Source organism: Prosopis cineraria, unplaced genomic scaffold (assembly GCF_029017545.1).
Source record: "Prosopis cineraria cultivar Desert tree isolate PC_DT_omini unplaced genomic scaffold, ASM2901754v1 PC2, whole genome shotgun sequence".
Classification (NCBI taxonomy): Eukaryota; Viridiplantae; Streptophyta; class Magnoliopsida; order Fabales; family Fabaceae; genus Prosopis; species Prosopis cineraria.
The window spans coordinates 7,743,836-7,765,664 of record NW_026555333.1 but is presented as its reverse complement, the minus strand read 5'-3'; the positions used below and the strand labels follow the sequence as shown (position 1 = coordinate 7,765,664).

Below are 21,829 nucleotides of genomic sequence, written 5' to 3'. Positions count from 1 at the left end.
TTCCAAATCAATAAAAACCATGTATAGATCTTTATCTTTACAACGATACTTTCCATTAATCCCATTAGTAGATAAATCACCTCTGTAGTTGATCTACCTGGCATAAAACTAAATTGATTCTCAGAAATACTTGTCTCCAATCTCAACCTGTGCTCAATTAATTTCTCCCACAATTTTATTGTGTGGCTCATGAGTTTAATCCCTTTATAGTTAGTACAATTCTGAATATCTCCTTTATTTTTATAAATAGGAATTAATGTACTTCTCCTCCACTCATCAGGCATTTTCTTGGACCGTAAAATCACATTAAATAACTTAGTTAACTATCTCATCCCTTCTTCACCTAAACATTTCCACGCTTCGATAGATATACAATCAGGTTCGTTGGCTCTACCATTTATGACAAAAACAAACACTGGAACTTTTTTTCTTTTTGAATAAAACAATCATTTTCAATGATTTAGAAGATGAGAGAGAGAAATATACATATACTAAAGCTCTGTTTGGTTTAAGGAAAGGGGAGGGAGGAGGGGCATTCCCCCAAATTGGGAGGAAGTTTTGGAGGGAAGGAGAGGGGAGATTTTAAATCCTCTAACCAAATAGGCCCTGAAATGAGGGCAGCTGGAATGCTGCACTTTTTGTGAGTTGTAAGTTGTAACACCGTTTTGGGGGAGAACGTGTTTTGTTGGATGGGATGTGGGTGTTGTTTGATTTCAGCGTCTGCAAAAATTGATTTCGACATCTTAACGGCGTTTTGAGTCGTTCCACAGCTCATCCAAACATGCACTTCTCAATTAAGCGGCAAACAGGTTTTCGAGAAGTCTCCGATAGGCGATAGTCTCTGGGCTCCTTGCGGAGCGTGGGAACTGAAATAGTCGCCAACCTTACACTCTCAATACTTGAGCAATCTGCATCCATGGTGAACGCTCTCACTTACTCTGCCTCGCCTCCATCGCTGCCCTCCCTCTAAAGTATGGTTTCGTTTCATGCAGGAAACACCGCCAGAGCAGAGTCCGAGTCTTGAAGACTGCTTGAAGCTATTGAAAGGAGATCGAGACGAACAGCGCCTTGCCGGCCTTCTTCTTGTCACCAAGTTTTGCAAAGGTGATGACCTCTCCTCCCTTCGCAGGGTTTACGATGCAGTGGGACCTCTCTTTCTCGACCGACTACTTAGGACTGGTACGTTCATTCTTGTACTTGTTGCTACCTGAATTATTATTTTTGCAGGCCTTTCTGTCTTGGCGCTTATCATTGAATTATAACCATGACTTCTCTTAGGAATGGGAAAAGGAACTATTACCAGTGGCCGAGAAGATGATCGGGATGCGTATTTACAGCTATCAGTTACAGTTCTCGCTGCTTTTTGTCGTGTTCCAGAGGTTGGTTCCTTGGAAGATATGGTTTTGAAGATCCCACTTATATTGGAAGTAATGTCCACGGGGTATGATTTTCATTTTTAGTTGTTTGTACTATTTATTTATTTTTAAATCATTGTCCAGTTTGCTTTCATTGACATAATAACTGTGCTAATTAAATTTCAATTAGCTATGGCTACTATGTTATGGACTAACAAAGAAGCAAGGGTATTAAAAGGAATAGATGTGGCACAAAGTGTCAAATAGTTTTTTAAGTGATAAGTAGTCCAATTGAGCATGCATTTTGGAACACAATATTTTGGTTTCTATTCATCCTCTCCACTCAATGATTTTAGATGATGGGATTCTGAAACTATTACCTCTCAGGAATTGATTTTGCGAAGTTAATAAATGATTAACAAGGGCCTCACTATCTGCCGTTTCAAAGTTCTTTTGTTATCGATGGATATTCTTGTTGGTCTTCATCAGGAGTTTATGTGGCATTTTTTATGTTTTTGTTGTGGTCAGGGTATGCCCCTATGATATGTGCTTATTGAATAAGTTTTCAAGACGGGTTCAATTTATTACTTATCATGCATGGAGTGAATGAGAAAACAAACCGTGTTGCATTAGGTCTTTTCAGTGTCTGTTATATTGAGGGTAAAAGAAGATAGCAGTCTAGTTCCATTTTCCATTCTTTATTTTTTTACTTTGTTTTTAGGAGTAATTGTTGATTTTTTATTTATTTATTTTTTAAATCACTTGTTTAGACCAGGTTCATCTGTCCTTGAAGAATGCTTTGAATTTTTGTACTTAGTATCCACTGCTTCTGGGAATGGTATTATGAAGTTTTATGAATCTGGTGGTATCAAGATGTTAGCTTCTCAGATATCTTCTTTGCGAGATGGTAAGTTTTTCTTGTGATTTGCTTGAAGGCATGCTTCTTGGTTTCTAGGCAAAAGGAACATAATTAAATTGTTGTGGTTGATAATTCTTTATTTAGGATTAGTAACATTAGAAATTTCACTTTTCTGAGTGGCTATCCTCTTGCAGCATATACATGAAGAAACATTGTCTTTGATGGCTTATATTGCTTTATTTGCATCTCACTTCTGCCTTGGAATTGATGAGCCAAACATTATGCAGGTTCTCATCTCATGGACATCTCTCTCAAACTTGTGCAATTAATTCTGAGCAGGATATCCTTGGACATTATTATGAAGGACTGCTTATCTGAGCTTGCAGTCATCGTGAGTAGACATTTTAAAAATTTGCTCATTTCAGTGCTAATCCTCTCTCTCTGTCTGGCTCTCTAGTTTTGCAGTATTGCTGCATGGCTAGTACACTTTAAACATGATTCTTAATCTGTTGCGTGTTTATGTGTGTGTCTCTACAGGTGGCAGCAATGGCAAGGCAGTTTGCTGTCTTACACAACTCCTTGAAATTTGAAGCTCTCCATGTGCTTTGTGCTATCATTTCTTCAAAAGATGTAGTGCGTATCTTAGTCTTTTGTTTTAATACGTTAGTTTTTATGATTTAAAATCCCATTATTTACTAAAGAAAACTCTTAAAATTTACTATATATGGGGTTCATGTTGAAGCAATAATATTGACCCAGTGTGTTTGGATATAAAGTTGGAATTAATGTTCACTGTATTTGTTAGCCAGCTACTTTGCAGTGCAAGTTTAGAACATTGTTTAATAAAATGCAATCAGTATAATTTTAATTTTAAATCTCCACACCAAAGGTTCATATTTGATATTTTTTTGGTTAATGGTTCATATTCCTTGCAAGAATAACTTCTGTATTCTGCCACTTGGAAGACACACGAACCAAACTGTTGTTATTTTGGGGTAAAAAATTTCTGTTTTGTGCATAAGCATAATACATGTGACTTGGGATTAACTGAAAGTTCATGGCATTTTTAGGCACCACTTTTCAATGCCCTCCGTTTACTTCCTAATGATAGTTGGTCACATGATATGCGCACTGGTATTGTGGCCATTTTGCAGAATCGTGTTGGTATGTAGAATAACTTTGCCAGATCCTATTTGCTATTACAGTTTGCCTTTTACCCTGTTATCATCTCTTTGTATCCCAACTGGGATCTTTAGGTTTTATCAATGCCTTTCCCCTGAGAAATGCAGTTCCTTGATACTGATATTGCACATTGAAAGCTCTCTGCCTGCAAGCTGCTTGTGCAACAAAGATTGTGGAAGAGTTTCTCTGTTCATATTTTATGCTCATTGAAAAATAATTTTGGGCTGGCTGTAAATATGACTAAGAAAAACTCAAAGAAGCAGAAACATAAGGGACAGGTTTCATATCTCCTGAACTATGGTAGGGAATAACTGAATAAGTAGTAAAGATCATCAGGATAAATTTTAGTGTTCCATAGACTCTGGAAATAATTTGATACCATAGATTTGGTTTTGATATGAATAATATTATACTTAGGAGGGGCAGTAATTTATGGAGCAAAATTAAAAAATAATGCATGTAAGCTGATGTCTGGAGTATAGCCATGAATGAAATCTCTGACAATAAGTGCTTATAATCTCTTCTCTGACTTTGTGGCACTAGTTGCAAAGTTTATCTTGTGGACTATCTCCTCTTCTCAAGTCTAGGAAATTATTTCTGGCAGATGATTTGCATGTAAGATGGTTGCTGAAAACATACTTCTACGCATTTGTGAAAATACATTCAGATAATCAGTGAGGGATTTTAGAGCTGACTAACTTGTGAACAAATCATTTTACTTTTTTGAATCTGTGCCTTTTCATTTTGGATTTTTAATTAAATGAAGAAAACACTACAGAAAATAGATGGGTTTGTTCGACAATTTGGTTTTTTACTTGTAATTCATCTGCAGCTCCTGCTGTAAGGCTTCAGGCTCTCATGTTGGCAGAGTCTATCATTTCCAATTCTGGAGAGGGTTGGTTGATCAACCACGGGAGCATGAGTGATGCCCAAGATAGCCCTTCAGCTGACATGTCAGTTGCACTATTAAATATAAGCCATCTACAATGAGTGAGCCATCATATCTTTTCTCACCTTTTCCTTTATATAGGTGTCTATTGCTTGTCTTGGAGCAGTCAAGGGTTGAAGTTGCTGTTCTTCTGAATGAGCTGGCCTATTTAAAATATGAAGCACCCAAGGATACTTCAACCACTGCTGAGGCAATTCTCTTGAAGCGACGAAATGTGGCTATTGCCTACTCATTGATTGAGAAAATAGTAAAATTAATGTCAAATGTTGATGGAAATGATGGTATATCATTAGACCTTCAATTTCTTTCAAATTTATATTCTGTTTCTATCCTGGAAAAAAGGTTATACAGTAGTTTTCATTCTTATTTTGAACCAAATTACGCTAATGTAGGTTAAATCTACATTCACGTGCGATCATATACTGTTCATGCTGTGTCATTGGTTTGAAAGGCCATCTGGTATCTAGTACTACAAACAATCAAGTATGCTCCAAATATGCTTGTCAAAAGACTGACTTATAGCACCATGATGAGCTATTGCCACTATTAGATATTTAGCCAATTTTAATTTTACAACATTATGTGAATGATTAAAATCATAAACAGCACCTAGCCTTATTCGTATGACACATTAAGGCTCTTTATTTCCACTAAGTGATGAGGTGCGCCTTGGTCATGATTTTTTTAAAAATGGCTTTCGACTAAGCAAGCACATCTATTCTTGGAGTCTTGAATGCTTGAGGATGTGAAACTCTTGTAACTTCTGATGTTGACATGATTGAAAACTTCTATTTTTCTTGGGTCAACTAATGCATTTCTGATTTTCATCATCATAGTTATCTGTGTTGATGTCTGCATTTGTTTTTCATTTTGGAGTTCGTGTAGCATAGTCCAGATTTCAGACATATTTGGTGTTCAGTGGCCTAAACTATTTTGGATCTGCTGATGTTCTCTGTAATGTCATTCATATCTTTGATAATCTTTTAGGTAACTTCATTGATGAGGCCACGTTAACAAAGTTGATCTGTCAGCTGAACGATACTGTTGGTGTCATTCTAGAGTATCTGGAAGATGCAAAGGTATTGCTAATGACTGGTAATTATTAGATAGTGTCTTGACATTTATCTGCTGACTCAGTATAAGTGTAATTATGCAGGAACATGGACAGAATAATGGGGATGATTTGCTTGCTTCAGTGCGGATAATTGGGAGGTATGGTCTCATGCCACTTGTCCATCATAGTTGGAGTTTGTGTTACATTTGACAATATTGACACTTTGTCAGTTCCTTTAACCCAATTATTTCTATTCTAGTCATGCTTGACATCTTTCATACTATTCATTAATTATTTTTTCTTGCAGTTTTAAATAGCTGGACCTTTATTTTGTCTCAACCAATGGATGGTTTTCTTGGTTTTCCATCCTCCTAAGATGTATTCAGTGCTTGTAGCTATTGTTATTACATTCTCTGTACAGTAGTTAATATGAAATACAATAGTAACTAAGCTTAATGTCTGGTTCAGCTTATTGACTACTTTATAAAGTTTGGATTTGAAGAGGAAAGGTGTTGAACTCTTTTTCATGTGTTTCAGCTACCTGGCTGAAGCGCCCTTTGCATGCAAGGAGAAGGTCCAGGAACTTCTAGGGTATATGCTTTTTGTTCAAGGTGAAGATGAAAAGAGGTAGACCTGGATATATAATTGTTTGGAAGACTTTTTTCTGGCAATATTTTTGCTTCTCCCGTTTAGTATTTGGATGGCACACCTGACTTAAATTGAATACTCTATATATTATTCTGATTCATATATCCCTTTTCTTGGTGGAGTCTCGAATTTGAATAATGGTCTTTGCTTAAATTTATTACATATTTTTGCAGCCCTTTCTACTCTGTGTGCTTTTTACTTCCGATGCTGTGCCAAATTACAATGAAGGTTGAAGGGTGTAATGTTCTGGCTTCTTGTGGAGGACTAAATGCTGTAAGTTATACTTTCTTTTCTATTCTCCCTGGCCTTTATTAATTTCCTTCCCTCTCTTGTTTCTTCTATTCTGTCTCTTATGCTACTGTTATGATTTAAAAGCATGAAGGCTGGCCTTTATATATAGGTAGTTTTTGTGTGAATCATTGTCCACGTGTTCCTTTTGTCCTTCTTATTCTATAAGAACTAATGAGTTCAGATTTCTTACCACAGCATCGTCCAATAGCATCTGTAACCAGGTTTTTTCTATCTGCAAATACGTTGGGTCATGCAGGTTCTGGATTGCTTTACTAAATTAGTAGGGTCAAAAAATTATATGGTTGAGGATAATGGCTGCGTCTTCTTGGCATGTGATACAATCATGAATCTCCTGCTAAAGGTGATGTTCTTACCATCATAACCATACTTCGGATATCACCCTGGTTATGCGAAATCTTGACAGAAGTGCATCTTTTTCACTGTAGAAGGACAAATTGCAATTGGTGTTAGAGGAATCTGCTATTGTCAATATCCTAAAGGCATTGGCATATTGGGCAGGTACCTGTCTCTAAGTAACGACCTTTAAACTTTCTGCTCCACTATCACATAATATGTTATAACTGCAGGGTAGATCCTCTTCCAAAAGATTGACTTGTTAAGAAGTTTGAGCCTTTAGACCTATAAGCCAACTCAGGCATCTCATGCTAATGACTTGTTTGAATTGAATTCTAGACATCTCATGCTAATGACTTATTTGTATTTGGTTGATGTAACTATGCTTTAGAATAATAAATATTTTCTGTTAATTAACTTTTATGTTTCATAATCAATTAGAATATTAGATTATGAGCACGCGTTTTTGCGATATGTGTTGCACTATTCATGACGTCTAAATATATTTTATATTGATATATTAATGTTGATGTCAGCAATTAATATTTTTTCTTTCGAAAGAATGAAGCAAAGGATTTATAATTGATTTAGTTACTGAAACTTGGTCTGCAGAAAACACTGGAGACACATCAAGTATGATGATGGCTTCAAGCATATGCGCGCTGATATTTGATTACACATCCGAGGAGTCTCTCTTGAATCATCCTGATTTCAACCACAGTGCTCTTCTCAGTCTTTATCAGCTGATTGCTAGATGTCAGGCTTCATCTAGACAGGTGATTTCTAGATTACCTTGCATTCACACCCTGTTCCTTTATTTTAATTTTTAATTTTTTTTTATACTCATCAATCTGTCTACTTTGTGCCGTTTTTTTTTCCCCAAGTCTGGATATTTGTATCTCTTGCAAGAGAACGCATAACCATCAAAATCTGCCCTTTGATTACATGTGTACTTAATGCTGCTCATCATTGTGAATCACGAGTCCAGCATTCAAATTCCTGCTTATATCCTCCTCAATCTCCTTAGTAGTGGTTCCCCTCTCTTTTAATTTCTCTGCCATTTAACAGTGACCGTATAAACTTTTAAATCAATTGTTATTACTCACTGCAGGATACTAAAGCGGACATGGATCTTGTAGAGATTGTTGCTGCAGGTACACACCACTCATCTGCGTTTCTCAGGGGATCAAATGACGCAAAGCACCCTAGACTTACATTCCATAGAAACTAAAATAAAACCAAGATGGGGAAAGATGACGACTTTGGTTGAGGGGCGAATGGGGGGGATTGTTTTATTAATTTATTCTCATTTCTCATACATTACATAGACTTTCTGATTTATGGCTCGCTGCAACTCAATGTTGTGCAGGTTACTCTCGGTGGGCTCATCGATACCCTCACATAGGGGAGGTCATCAAAAACATGACTTGATGCGATACTTGGTACCGTGTTGATGCTTCCGAGTCTCGACGTGGCAGGACGATGTGGTGTTTACCCAATATTTGTGATTTGTGATTGCGTTTTCTTATTGCTATTTGTTGTTTAAAGTGGCTAGTTGTTGAGACTTGTGGGGCTAGGCTAAGCAACTGGTATGCCCCCGTTTTCAAAGTGGCCACAGCTGCCTTGTAGTAGTTTATTATCATATTAATTCAGAAGGTAGGGTTTTATCATTTATGTCATGTTACTGAAGGGTTATCAAATTAAATTTATTAGTTTAGTTAATTCGAAAACTAGGGTTTCTATTAAACTAGCAGAATTTCCGTGCGATGCATTGATTTTACAAATAATTTATGTTTTTATATTAAACGAAGTGTATGCAAGCGCCATGTCTCACCTCAATGCAATCTCTAAAACTGGTTCAAGTTCGACCGGCAGCAGCTCCATTTCTTCGTTTGTTCATGAAAGCTGGGAAACCCTTGTCCCTATATTGGCACAAAAATAAAAAAGTGATTTATTCCTTTAAATTATAAATTAAAAAGTCATTTGCTAAAGAAATTAATGTGCAACGTTGCTGGCTTGATAGCGGATGGGTCATGAAGCTGGTGCAAGACGAGTAGACCACTGAGGATGAAAATTGTTAAGAAGACCAGGACGTGGCGTTTCGTTCCACAAAAAATGTTCCTAAGAGATTCAACAATGACCTCAAAATGCACGACTCGATCAACCACATTGGCCCACACGATCTTTGAGCCTGCGCTGGCTATCACGGCTACTTCAACCCGTGCTTGTTTGAGAACCTTCAAGTCTGATTTATTCTGTTGTTACAAGTTGTGAAGGCTCTCCTACCAGAAGAACTACTAATTAAAGAGCGTGCTAGGAAAATCAGGCCCATTTGATAGACCTTGCACGCCATTATATTCTGAGGGATGTTATAGTATTGGGTATCAAGCCCCTCTCTTCTTGGTTAAACAGCCAAAACCTTGATGCATACAAATATATATTTATCATCAGTGTACCATTCGTAATTAGTAAGTGGTAAATCAAGGTTGATTTTATAAGAAATCAAGTTAATTGATAATTAGGTAATAAAGTCTCCATTTTCATTTAAGTTGAGCAAAGCAAAATATGGATTTGATTTTTTTTTTTTTGCAAAATAAGGATTGAAATTAGAAAAATATGATAAAATTAAAATTCCAACAGCCACAAACAATGAATGCAACCTAGGGTGGTTAATCCCTTATTCAATTCATAGAGCATGTAATTACCCAAATAAATTCACTTAATATTAATTTGTTAATCTAGAGTGTTAATAGAAATAATTATCTTCTGATTAATTACACCCTCTCTTGAATTAATATGCTATTCCTAACATAATTATCCAAGAGGCAAAAATGCATAAATCCACTCTAATGTAATTATATAGGTTCAATAGGTATATTCCTATCAATATATTTTAATCTCACATTACTTAATTTAATAGTCTAATTCAAATTTTTCTCTTTCAAGGCAAAATCTAAACTCCCAAATTCACACTTAATGGTAATCAAACATTAAGTAGACAAATAAGTATAAGATTAAGTAAACAAAATTAATATTAAACTCAAATAAATGGTTCAAATATGCTCTAATCTAAAAATCAGTTTATAGCTACCTAAACTAAGAGAAAATCAGCCACACATGGCTTCCATGACAGTAAAATCAACAATATATACAGTAAAGTAAAGAGAAGAAAGAAAAGAAAAGCTTAATCGAAGCAATTTTAAGCAAAACCTTTAATTTTTCACTAAATTTAAGCTTCTTCAATCCTTCTTTGACTCTTTCTCCTCTTCCTAGACGTTCTGTAGTTGTTGAAGGTGAAGAATGCACGAAAATGATGTGTCCAAGTTTTAAAAATTCATCGAGAGTCAAAATTATGTATTTTATTAAAATCGCGTTTTACTGCAATGAAATGCATTTTTGTTGCAACGAACATGAACTGTTTAGATTTTTTTTCAGATTTAATTCTTTTGACTTAGGCTCTAAAATTTTCTTCTTTGAGCCCTAAATTAGGCCTCCCTATATGCATAAAACTCAGAATAAATGATAGAATTGGTCCATTAACTTTTAACATATTTTCAAGCCCATTTTCACATACATTTATCCACTTAATTATATTTTTGTTAACAAAATTCAAATGAATGACTTTCAATTACATTAAAAACACTAATAAATTTAATAAAATATTGAACGTCATCACAGGTTCACTGGTTTTTTACGAGCAAGAGAATAATCAGAATAAGAAGGATAAGGTATGGCTGGCATGGCCACGATCGAGCACTTGATAACATTTTCGCAAAAGCTCATTTTCTGGAGCTTTTGCATTACTCATTTGTTGTCACCAACGTGGATGTTACTATCTTAGCACATGAGAGGCGCTTGGTGGCCTAATCTACTTATATGCCCATTAACATGCGCACCTATGCACATTACCTGATCGAAATTTGCAAGCCCGAGTTCGTGATACTGTTTAGTTACCATCCCATGGAAGATCATTGGTGGAAGAGACTACAGTCCCTGCCGTCAAAGAATTCTCAGTGATGGGCGTAAAATTTTGTCCCACTAACATTAATGGTGGTTTAAGCACAATCTAATTCCCGCTATTCATTTAAACGACATTTCAGATGTGAACAAATTAGAGGTGTAAATGCTTACTGTTGGGCGAGTTGGAGCTTGGAAGGTGAAGCCCAAAACTTTATGTGAAGTGGGATATGGTTCCGTGCACAAAATGTTCTCCAGATGGCTTCAGTTTCATCTTCGATAGACTTCATCAAATAATTGCAAAAGTAGAATAGCTGAGTGACAGGACACTACTGGACTTATTGATGTAACTACAGAAACAACTACATATATAGTTTCTCTTCAATTAAAACCCAACTCAGTTTGAATTCAAACAGGAAGATCTCACCAAATATAGATTATTTGTATAATTTGCAAAAAAAAAAAAATATCTGGCATGATTTTATGTGGAAAAGAAAGAAAATGATGATGGATTGAAAACGATTTAAGAGCATTTCCCTTTGGATGAAACTAAGAAGGACCCATGCTGGCAATCGACTTTTGTAATAATTGCATGTAATATTCAGAAATTAGAATTGGAAGTACCAAGGTCATCGAGAAGCAAAAGAAAAATCAACCTTAACATTATCTGCAGCATCATGCATGTGCATCTTCGCAGTGACTGATAAACAGTATTGTGAACCGTTCCATTTTTCCCGTTGTTTCTCCCTCCTTTCTTCTTGGTCTACGTACGTATTCTCTGTTCTGGGCACCCAACATATGATTGATCATCATTCATCATGAATTTGCTTAATACTATATAGCATGTCAATGTTTAAAGAGACTTGAAAACATTTACAGAAAATATCCAGCAATGACATATACTATAACACTATACAGCATGTGAAGGGGAAGTTAAGCAAACCATTTGTTTTGGTATTTCTCGTAATTGAAAAGGGCGGGAAAGAGAATGGGGCAGAAAAACCGGCAGAAATGTTGGATGTATAAAGTCAAAAAGTGTGTCAGTGTAAGAGTTCAGAGAGGCACAACGTTGGGGAATGAACCCCCAATCCAATTACTCACACGCTGTCTGGGCCCTCCCCCTCTTTCACTTTTGACCTTTCTCCCACATGGGTCCACCTCCACCCTTAACCCAAAACAATGCTTGATTTACGATCACCACCGATATATTAATATAGAAAAATGCTGCATCATATTATCTTCACTGTAATTAGAGGCGGACGACATCATTCATAGAACAAACATCAGTCTTTACCTTCTTTTACATTACCATGCCACCATATATTCGTAAATAGTAAACACTGGATAAGGGGAAAAAAATACTGGAGAGATGGTTTACATTACACGAGTTAAGATGACATGACAATGAAATGGTTTACAGCTCTAGATTGTCTTTTTAGATGATTTGTCAGTATAATAATAAAAAAGCTACTTTTTTTGCCGGAAAAAAAAAAAAGCTACTTGCTCGTTTGCAAGAGCACATCCCTAGATTAATTAATCTACAACAATACGATTTTCATGGCCTGATTGATTTTCCGGGCATAGACTAGTGGTGGGGTATCCTCAAGCCTGAAACATTGCGAGCATCCAACGCTCTGAGCCCATACCATCATTACCGTTAACTCTTTCTCGAGCTTCCTTCCCCGTTTCTGTGTGACTGTCTCCGTCACCCTCTCACACAGGCAGAGGCAGAGAGGTTGCTAGAGGCAGTGAATAGGGCATTACTAGCGTCGTCTCTTTCTCTGTTTCTCTAAAACACGATGCTTTATCCCCGGCCACCGCTCCATTTTTCTTTTCTCGCCATCTTTCTCTTCCTTACCCTCCCACACGCAGCTTCTCACTCTCACTTTTCCTTTTCACTCCTCCGAGATCAACCCATTCCAGGTATTTCCCTAACATCCTCCCTCTTTCTGGTGGATTTCTCACTGTTTATAGCTCAGAAAGTCTTAGAATAGTGGGAAACTCGTAATGCATTGCAGAGTAATAGTAATATTTCCAGTGTTTGTTGATAGCTTCACTCCATCAAATCTCACTTTTGCATTTTACTTGCTGGACCGAAAAGATTTACATGTCAAGGTCTGCTTAGATGTTCTGGTAGTCTCTAATTTCCTTTGTTTTTTTTTTTTTTTCAGTGGGAGAAAGCGAGGACAGTATTGTGGGTTTTTACCAGAAGACTTTGCCAGAAAGGTCCCTCCTCTTAGATGATATAGCGGCCGAACCATTTGAGAACTCGCCCATTCCATTTGAGAACTCCCCCATCCCATTTGAGAATTCACCCATTCCATTAGCTGCTGAGAGAACACGAAGAAATGACCCTCTTAATGGGTTCAAAAAGTACACCAACGGATGGAACATCAGAGACCGCCATTACTGGGCTGTAAGTTCTCTGATTTGTGCGATATTAATTTGTTACTGATTAGTGTTTCACCTATTATGACTTAAGTTCAGAAGTTAGCACCTGATTTTCGTTTCTGGACCTTAAAAAAATATTGGAATATTTCTTTTTTCCCCCTTGTTTTTAAGAAAAAAAGGGGAGAAACACTTGTGTAATATTCCAAGCTCAATGACAGAAGGGCATTACTGGATAGCGTTAGGTGTAATAAATAAATTCAGTCCTTGGTCTACACCTAACAACTTAAAGCTTTTAGGATGAGTGCTTCGTTGAGACAATGAATTGATGGAGTATGAAAGGATAATTCTTGCTTTAGAAGCATAGGGAATAAGTTAACGGTAATGTCGGTACCTGAAGTACAATTGGTAGGATTAAGCAAAGCGTGGCTGTGTAGAACGTGTATCCATAAAATTAATTTATCAGCTTCAGAAGATGCTTCCATGTGGCTGTTGTTTTGAGGTGATGATAGTTATAAGTGGGGCCTGCAGCTTTCGGAGCAGAGAACCATGGCATTCTGTGATTTCTTTGTGATAGAGCTACTTGTGTTTGGAAAAGCAAGCTGATATAGGAAGGTGATCGGTCTTTGGTTCGAGGTTGTCAATATTATAATTTTAACTCGTGAAAAGTTTCATGGAAAAGTTCGAGATAGAAATAGAACTGCTATAAATAGGAAATTAAATCAAAAATTTTTAGGAAGCATCAATGAAGTTGTGTAGATAAATATTTGTCCAACCAGTGTTCTTTCTTTCTTTCTTTCTTCCCCCCATTTGGTGGGGTAGGTTGTCTTACATAAGCTTTTTAAGCCAGTTTGTTAGTAAGCTCGATTGATAATTTCTAAGTTCTGACTGAATGACATCTATGTACATATTCTAGTTGTTTTGAGGTTTTGTTTTCTAAATTCAATACTGTTATCCAATGCATGGCCTTAAATCCTGGTTATCTATAAACACAGTCTACTAATTGCTTTTGTTCTTGTTGACTGCAGTCTGTAGCATCTACTGCCGTTCCTGTATTTGTTGTCGCTGCAATCTGGTTCCTGGGCTTTGGCGTGTGCTTATTGCTCATATGTCTCTGTTGCTGCTTTCCTAAAAGAGAGCCTTATGGTTATTCTCCAGCATGTTATGCTGCTTCCCTCATTCTCCTCATATTATTCTCGTTTGTAGCAATGTACATATCTCTCTCTCTGGCTGGTTTCTGGTAGATTGGATCTTGTATCGCAAATTGATATTATTTGTTCATACTTGACAGGATTGGATGTTTCATTCTCTATGTTGGTCAGGGAAGCTTTCATCATAGTACCACAACAACATTGGAGTATGTTGTAGGTCAGGCTGATTCTGCTGTGGGTAAACTCAGAAATGTATCTGACTATCTTGCTCAAGCTAAACAGGTTGGAATTGATAGAGTTTTTCTCCCCACTAATGTTCAAACTGATATCGATGACATCCAAGCGAAGATCAATGCTTCTGCTGGCACACTCGCTGATCAAACTGAGAAAAATGCAGATGACATCCAAGATCTCTTAGATTCTGTGTAATGATCATGTGTCCTGCTCCATTTTTATTTTACCTTTACTTTTTCCCCCATTCTGTGACATAAATATGGTGACACTTAACAGAAGGGTGGCGCTTATCATAATAGCTGCTGTTATGCTACTCTTGACATTTCTCGGATTTTGTAAGTCCCTTCAATGTCCAAATTATAATGCTGAATTTATTAATTCTTAAGGTGGTATTCATTTATGGTTTGTTACTTCAGTGTTCTCCATCTTTGGACTACAGGTTCTCGTGTACATGTAAGTGGAATATTCTTTGAATCTCATTTTTCTATCTGCCGCAGACACAATGCATTTAAAATTATTTTCTCTCATAAAATGCTTTGACATGAATAATTGCAGCTTGGTGATCGCAGGATGGATTTTGGTTACAGGTACCTTTATTTTATGTGGCTTCTTCCTCCTTCTCCACAAGTAAGTTCCGTTCCTCACCTTTCTATAAGTTCTGAGATATAAATTCCTTCAACTCTCTGAGAGGATACTGCTACATCTTCATGCATTAATTCTTAATAACGAATCAAATTCTTGGATTGTCGTCAGTGTGACAGCAGACACTTGTGTAGCTATAGATCAATGGACTCAGTTTCCCACTGAACATACAACGATGGATGAAATTCTGCCATGTTTGGACAATACCACCGCGCAAGAAACCTTGTCAAGAAGCAAAGAAGTAACCTCTGAACTAGTCAACTTGGTTAACCAGGTCATCACCAACGTATCGAACATAAATTTCGCCCCCAACTTCACCCCACTCTACTATAATCAATCTGGCCCCCTCATGCCTCTCCTCTGCAACCCTTTTCACCCTGACATGACAGATCGCCAATGCGACCCTGGTGAAGTTACCTTAAGCAATGCAACTCAGGTACTTTACCAACGACCCTTGAGCAAATGGCCCATTTTTGTCCTTATGAAGATAATCCAAGTGCTCATTTTGGGTTTGACGAAATGCAGGTGTACAGTAACTTCGTGTGTCAGGTCTCGCCAAATGAGATATGCATGACACAAGGGCGTTTGACCCCTTCATTCTATAACCAAGTATCTGCTGGAATCAACACAGGGAATGCATTGTATAACTATGCTCCATCCCTGGTCGACCTTCAAAACTGTAACTTTGTTCGAGAAACAGTCGGTGAGATATCTCAGGATCACTGTCCTGATCTACGACGGTACAGCAAATGGGTGTATGCTGGGTTGGTAATGGTGGCCACCGCGGTGATGTTGTCGCTAGTGTTCTGGGTTATTTTTGGGAGGGAGCGTCGCCATCGCCTGCAGTCAAAAGAGTTAACGCCTGCACCACCACCGGCACGACCCCGACCCCGACCACGAATTCCTCGAGAGGACAAAAATAATATGGCACTAGTACCTAGTACTTGACCTCTTTCCACAAGAACAAATAGATGTGAACAAACCCAGTTTAGCTTCAATTTCACGGCTTTTCTTGTCTTTTTCGTTAGGCCCGAAATTCTGTCAAGTACTTTTTCACGTCAGCGTAGAGGCCCTACTTGGAATACCGTCTCCGCCATGTTTGGGGTAAGCAATTCATTGAGCCCGGCCCACAATTGACACTGTTGAATTCGAATCAATTAACGAATCTGTTGTTCCATGGAGAAGTCTGTGGCAGACTGCTACCTATATTAACACACCCATATGACTAGATATGGACCTCGAGGATGAAAAGAAAGCAGAGATATGGGCAGACACAATATTCGGAATCTAATAAAATAAGTCACGTTATTAATATGGTTTATATGATTTCTATAATTCACTAATTATAATTATGATGATAATATATTAGATTCTCCCACTTCCCAGCCCTACCTACTGGCACGGCACGAAATAAAAGTCTTCGCTACTTCTACATCTTGTTCCGTGGTGCTATTGCAAGAGAATGCTAAGATTTTATGATAATTATACACGTAAATCGAGAAACTTTTATTTTTTTAGTGTAACAAGCAACATTGTCGAAGTCATGAGAGTTTAAATATAGTAGGGAATGTAAATTTGGATAGTAAATTTATAAGAATATACATTAATTAATAAATAGCTATTAAAAATATATGATTAAATAATTAATATAAAATATGACTCTAATTTGTTTAAGTATATTTTAAACATAAAAAATGAAATTAAATTAATTTATATTGATAGATTATCATACTCAACAAAAAAATTTTAAAATAAGCTAACTTATTTTTTGTATTTATTGATTCCTTTTTTATTAATATTAGTTTTTATTTTTTGAGTTTTTTTTTTGAACTAGGTCCTATTAGTTTTATAATCTGAATTTTATACTATATATACCTAGCTCCCTCAACTTGCTAAAAAATTTGAGGTTATTAAATTTGTATCTAATCTGAGTTTATAAATGAATTTACACAATTTTGTAAGCTAAAAACACAAAAACAATAGACTTAAAGAGTCAATTCATGAGTTTAATTGATGTTGCATTTAATCTTAATTTATGAACGAGTTGACACAATTTTATAAGTTAAAAATATAAATTTAATAAACTCTAAAAATTAACCTGAGAGTTTGACACCTGATGATAATGAGTAACAAACTTTTGTCATTTGACGGTGAAAATTATTGCGAGTTTGATAGTAAGGCGTGGCCGCACCTTCACCTTCACTAGGAAATCACGTAAGATTCTCAGTGTGCAAATAATTTTTTTAAAAAAAAATGGGTGGCAAGATTATTAGAGATAAAAAAGTGAGGGTTTCGTAAAAGCCAGACACATGGAAGCATAGGTTAGACAGTAATTTTATCAACGGAAAAGGATATGAAGTTTAAGAGACAAGCTTTGTATATAATAGTGATATTGAGAATCCTAATCGCAAGGTGGGAAGCACCCATGTGAAGGGAAAAGCACTATGTCTATGGAGCTGCAACAAACACAGCCTAATCATGCGGGAGAGACTTTGCCACCATTATCCTAAGTTCCTAACTAATCCATGCTTTCTTGCTAATTTGATGCCAAAAATATCTCCACATGATTGGCCACTAGATCATGAGTTGATGACACCGATGCATAGAGGGCCAAAAAGAAACATTTGTAGGTGGACTGTGATTCGCGTAATTTGGTGCTGCTCTGTAAATTGATGTCAGAAAAAAAATCAAAGAATTGAAAAGGCAGCGCTTTTGATATTAGGAGCAACCCTTGTTGAACGTCCTTGCGTCCACCAGTTATGATTTCTGAACCAAAAATGGGGCCCCACAACAACCTAGAAGATAGATTTGAACACTACATTAGCGCCTCATTGTTAGACAGGCCTCTGTTTTTCCCGTGCTGCGAAAAGAGGACCAGTCTGAGCAGCAGAAAAGTCATTTACCAGTTTTGATTTTTGAACACCTCAACTCAAGTTTAGGTGGCCTGCAATTTAGTTTAAGTAACATCATTAAGCCCGGCACATTTATTTTCTGAACTGCACCGGGAAGAATGGGTTTTGAATTTCTTTTCTGAATTTGGTACATGCTCTGCGCATGACACTTGCATATTTCACATACTCTTGTCTGATTAAATCAAAATAAGTTCATAATATTAATAAAAATAGTTTGACATCAAAATAAATTTACATGTCTTGATTTAATTTCAAAAAAATATTTAAGTACATGCTGCAAAAAACACCTTAGGTGTATATATAAAGCTCAGCACCAAAATTATTTTTATATAATTCTCCATCAATCTTTAATATGCTACACTTTTAACTATTGCACACTGGTTGAGGAAAAATGATTTACGACCGAGTAGTTTGTATCATTAAAATGGTTAAAAGTATTAGTTCTAAGATTACAGTCCAATTAAAATCAACATGCCTTAATTATCTTCAATTTCTTTTTTATATTATCTGTTTGCAACGCAATTAAATTAATAAAGACATTTATGGAAATAAAACATTAATATTACTGATTTTTTTTTTTTGGTAAAGTGTCTTGTCTTTGAAATCATTTGCAAAACTTCTAATGCGTGTTTAGTATTTTGAATACCGATAGGCAAGAGAGAAAGATTGTCTAGAAACAGGGAAAAGATGCATGCAGGTGTAGATAATTAGAAAGTGAAGCGTGTGAAAGGTGTTGCTCCCAGACTCCTGGGGGCTGGGTCCGTAACGTAACTCTTGTTCAAAGTCAAAAGATTTGTAACATGTGCTTTTTAATTCCGTGTATTCATAATCAACAGTAGACCGCAGCTTAGATGTTTGGGTTTGCCGTGCTTTTTGGATGCTGCTTGTTCTATTATTGGGTCTACATTATTCAGTAAATACTTTGTTTTATACTTTTATATAATATTTTTTAATAAAAGCGAGTCTCGTGTGCAATTATATTAACTTGTTAATTATAAATTCTTATGCTGATTATATTATTATAAATGATCTGAAAGTGTTATTTATTTCTTCCTTTCCAATGGCCGTTACTTGCCATCTTTGAACCCTGCTGCACACTTGAACCGGTGCCCGACTTTTGCTCGCCTTTTTCCGATTTATGAAACAGCCTCCTTCGCTTTCATATTTACTGTACACTTGAAGCTTGCGCGTCTTTTCCTCATTAACTGACTTTGATGTTCTTCCAATCACCCATTCTTCCCACAAGAAAGAAAGGCCAGTGTCTTCATGTATCTACATCATTACTCAACATGCCCTGCTTGTTTTGATATTAAAAGCATTTTACTTTGCTGCGTGAAAATTTTAGAAGCCTGACCTTGTTCCCCGAATTATCATGCATTATTCAAACCCAGAACGTGGCTATAACACCCCACTATAATCAACTTGTTCCTCTTGCTCGCAGCCTATCCTCCAGGTCGACGACCACAAAAACTTCAAAATTATTTTTCTTCAGGATAAGGCTCTCCCGGCTTGCTTTTTTTTTTTTTTTCTTTTTTTGGGGGGGTGGGTGTTTCGATACAGGATTGATGTATACGGATGGTTTACTCCATTAAATAAAAATGCAGGACAAGCTAAGAACAAGACCGCGCAGGAAAACTTGCTTGGTCAGATCCAAACAATGAAATACTTATGCAACTGTGTCGGAATCAATCGGAGTCAATTGTTATCGATGGAATCAAGAATCCCCTGTTTTATATTGAGAAGTAGCGTTTTGCACATTTCTGGTCCTTTTCACCTTCACGTGCCCCTGCTTTCTTGTGCATTGTTGGACACCACATGTATTTGAGGTAAGGATGTCCGTAGGACAGGACAGGATCAAAACAGTCTCATCTTGTATTCCATCTCAAAAAAAAAAAAATTAAAATTAAAATTAAATTTTCATCTGGTGTCTCATCTCATTCTCAAGATAGTCCCTCTTGTTAGGAGTTGAAATGAATTGGGACATCTCACAGTCCCAATAAATTTGACATTATAAAAAAAAGATCTAGATAATAATAATAATAATAATATTAAAATTTTAAATCACATAATTTATTAAATTAAAAATTAAAATAATACAAGTATATAAATTATAACAATTTATTGAATTATATCAATTACAATTACAAGTATATAATGTATTATAATAACAATTATAAGTTATCTTTAGGCTATAATAACAACAGACAAGCTAAGTACAATATTAAGTCATTGTTATTCTTCTTTATTTGAGACATGTTAAGTTAATTACTCTTTTAAAGATAAAATAAGAAATACCCTGTAAACAAGAGTTATTAAATATATATGTATATATTGTATTAATATAATTAATATATTATAAATAAAGATATCGCCCTGTACTGCTTATTCTGTGTCATTAAAATTATTAATATAAAAATTATTAATTTTAAATAAGAATTACCCGTGTTGAAATTATAATTAATATAAACATAAAATATATTGATATAATTAATAAATTTAATATATATTGATATATTTAAAATTATATAATATTCGGGATGAGAGGGGATGTTTTGAGGACAATCTCACGTCTTGTCCCATCCTTAACTCCTTTCTTATCCTGATTATTTTCAAGTTGAAATGAGACCTGTCCTGATATGATTAAGACAAATACAAGTTAAACACTCATAATTTGAGGAAGGGCATTGGGGAAAATGACATGCATGGGTATGTATTGTTATATTTTACAATTTGTACCCCCTCTTTCTTATACTTTGCACTCTTTTATTTTAATATTTTAAACTTTAAATTCATTTTAATCTTATTTTGTAGCCTAGATCTATTTAATTTTTTAAACACAAAGACTAGTAAATATTATCTCATAATTTCACTATATCTAAATACTTATATTATTAATTAATCTTTTAAATACTAGAAAAAAACTTAATTGATTAAAACTAGAGCCATGTCGTCCTTATTTTGAATGTTAATCAAGGACCAATTAGAAAAGGGCAATAGAAAATGAAAATTGAAAGCTTAAAAATAAACTTATTGAATGTTTTTTGTTGGCCGTTGTATTTATTTTTTTTTTTTGAATAAAAGGCTATGATAGAATCGTATATTTATAAGTTTTTAATTGAAGATTGAACTTAAAAATAAAGAGAAAGAAAGAAAGTGAAGGGATGAATTTGAAGTAGACAAACAAATTTTTCTTTATGTTTATGATTTTGGCTTTATCACTGCCCCTTCACACAAGATTCCGGCTCTGCCATCGCCCATCAGTTGGATTTCCCCTGCCATCTATTTGATTTCCCGTTGGCGTCCACCGATCTTCTTCGTCTTCTGGACCATTGATCGGAGATATTCGAGCTCCTGTCTAGTCGAAGGACAACGAGGAGATAGGAGGTTATAATAAACTGTTTTTTAAAAGAATAGATAAATAAGGTTATGAAATTTTAATAAAAATATCATGTTAATTAAAAGAGTAAATAAAATTAAGGGAAGGGCAAAGCGGCTACTGTCCATGACATAAAAACAAATTTATCAAGTTTGCGTGCTTCTATCAACATCAAGCTCCCCTAGCCGCCAGTGGACAATGCCACCCTCATATTTGGAAAAGATCTCGGACGTAATCTTGACATTAACACGTTTAATTTGCACTCAGCCTGATATATATGAAGGAAGAAAGGTCATTGTCATATATATTTTTTGAACGATGAACCTGATTGCTCATAGGTTTTACTCCCAATAACAGGGTTTAATCTTGAGTATGCTATTCACGTGTGTCTCAGCCAATCTCTACTTCCAAGTTATCATTTTTAAGATGTACGCTGAAATATCTATCCAAATATCTCCTCTAGATAGAAGTAGAGCC

The 21,829-nt window shown here is 35.8% G+C and overlaps 3 protein-coding genes across 3 annotated transcripts; 2 read left to right on the top strand and 1 right to left on the bottom strand.

Moving 5' to 3' along the window:
- The first annotated feature begins 760 nt into the window (after window positions 1-760).
- LOC129303740 (uncharacterized) lies at window positions 761-8,362 on the top strand. The gene is made up of 18 exons (XM_054943245.1): window positions 761-919; window positions 993-1,179; window positions 1,279-1,441; window positions 2,126-2,262; window positions 2,502-2,605; window positions 2,752-2,847; window positions 3,285-3,378; window positions 4,229-4,349; window positions 4,427-4,626; window positions 5,333-5,424; window positions 5,502-5,557; window positions 5,937-6,026; window positions 6,221-6,320; window positions 6,595-6,699; window positions 6,785-6,857; window positions 7,305-7,468; window positions 7,804-7,846; window positions 8,062-8,362. The coding sequence occupies exons 1-18, from the start codon at window positions 917-919 to the stop codon at window positions 8,121-8,123; spliced, it is 1,890 nt and encodes a 629-aa protein (XP_054799220.1). The 5' UTR covers window positions 761-916; the 3' UTR covers window positions 8,124-8,362.
- A 1,428-nt stretch (window positions 8,363-9,790) lies between these two features.
- LOC129303741 (uncharacterized) lies at window positions 9,791-11,573 on the bottom strand. Its single transcript, XM_054943246.1, has 4 exons — window positions 11,527-11,573; window positions 11,306-11,432; window positions 10,824-10,933; window positions 9,791-10,685 (listed from the first exon to the last, which is right to left on the bottom strand). The coding sequence occupies exons 1-4, from the start codon at window positions 11,568-11,570 to the stop codon at window positions 10,661-10,663; spliced, it is 306 nt and encodes a 101-aa protein (XP_054799221.1). The 5' UTR covers window positions 11,571-11,573; the 3' UTR covers window positions 9,791-10,660.
- A 650-nt stretch (window positions 11,574-12,223) lies between these two features.
- Window positions 12,224-16,241, top strand: LOC129303553 (uncharacterized). Its single transcript, XM_054942932.1, has 9 exons — window positions 12,224-12,572; window positions 12,821-13,065; window positions 14,066-14,247; window positions 14,329-14,613; window positions 14,699-14,757; window positions 14,839-14,875; window positions 14,978-15,049; window positions 15,176-15,500; window positions 15,590-16,241. The coding sequence occupies exons 1-9, from the start codon at window positions 12,449-12,451 to the stop codon at window positions 16,010-16,012; spliced, it is 1,752 nt and encodes a 583-aa protein (XP_054798907.1). The 5' UTR covers window positions 12,224-12,448; the 3' UTR covers window positions 16,013-16,241.
- Window positions 16,242-21,829: the final 5,588 nt, after the last annotated feature.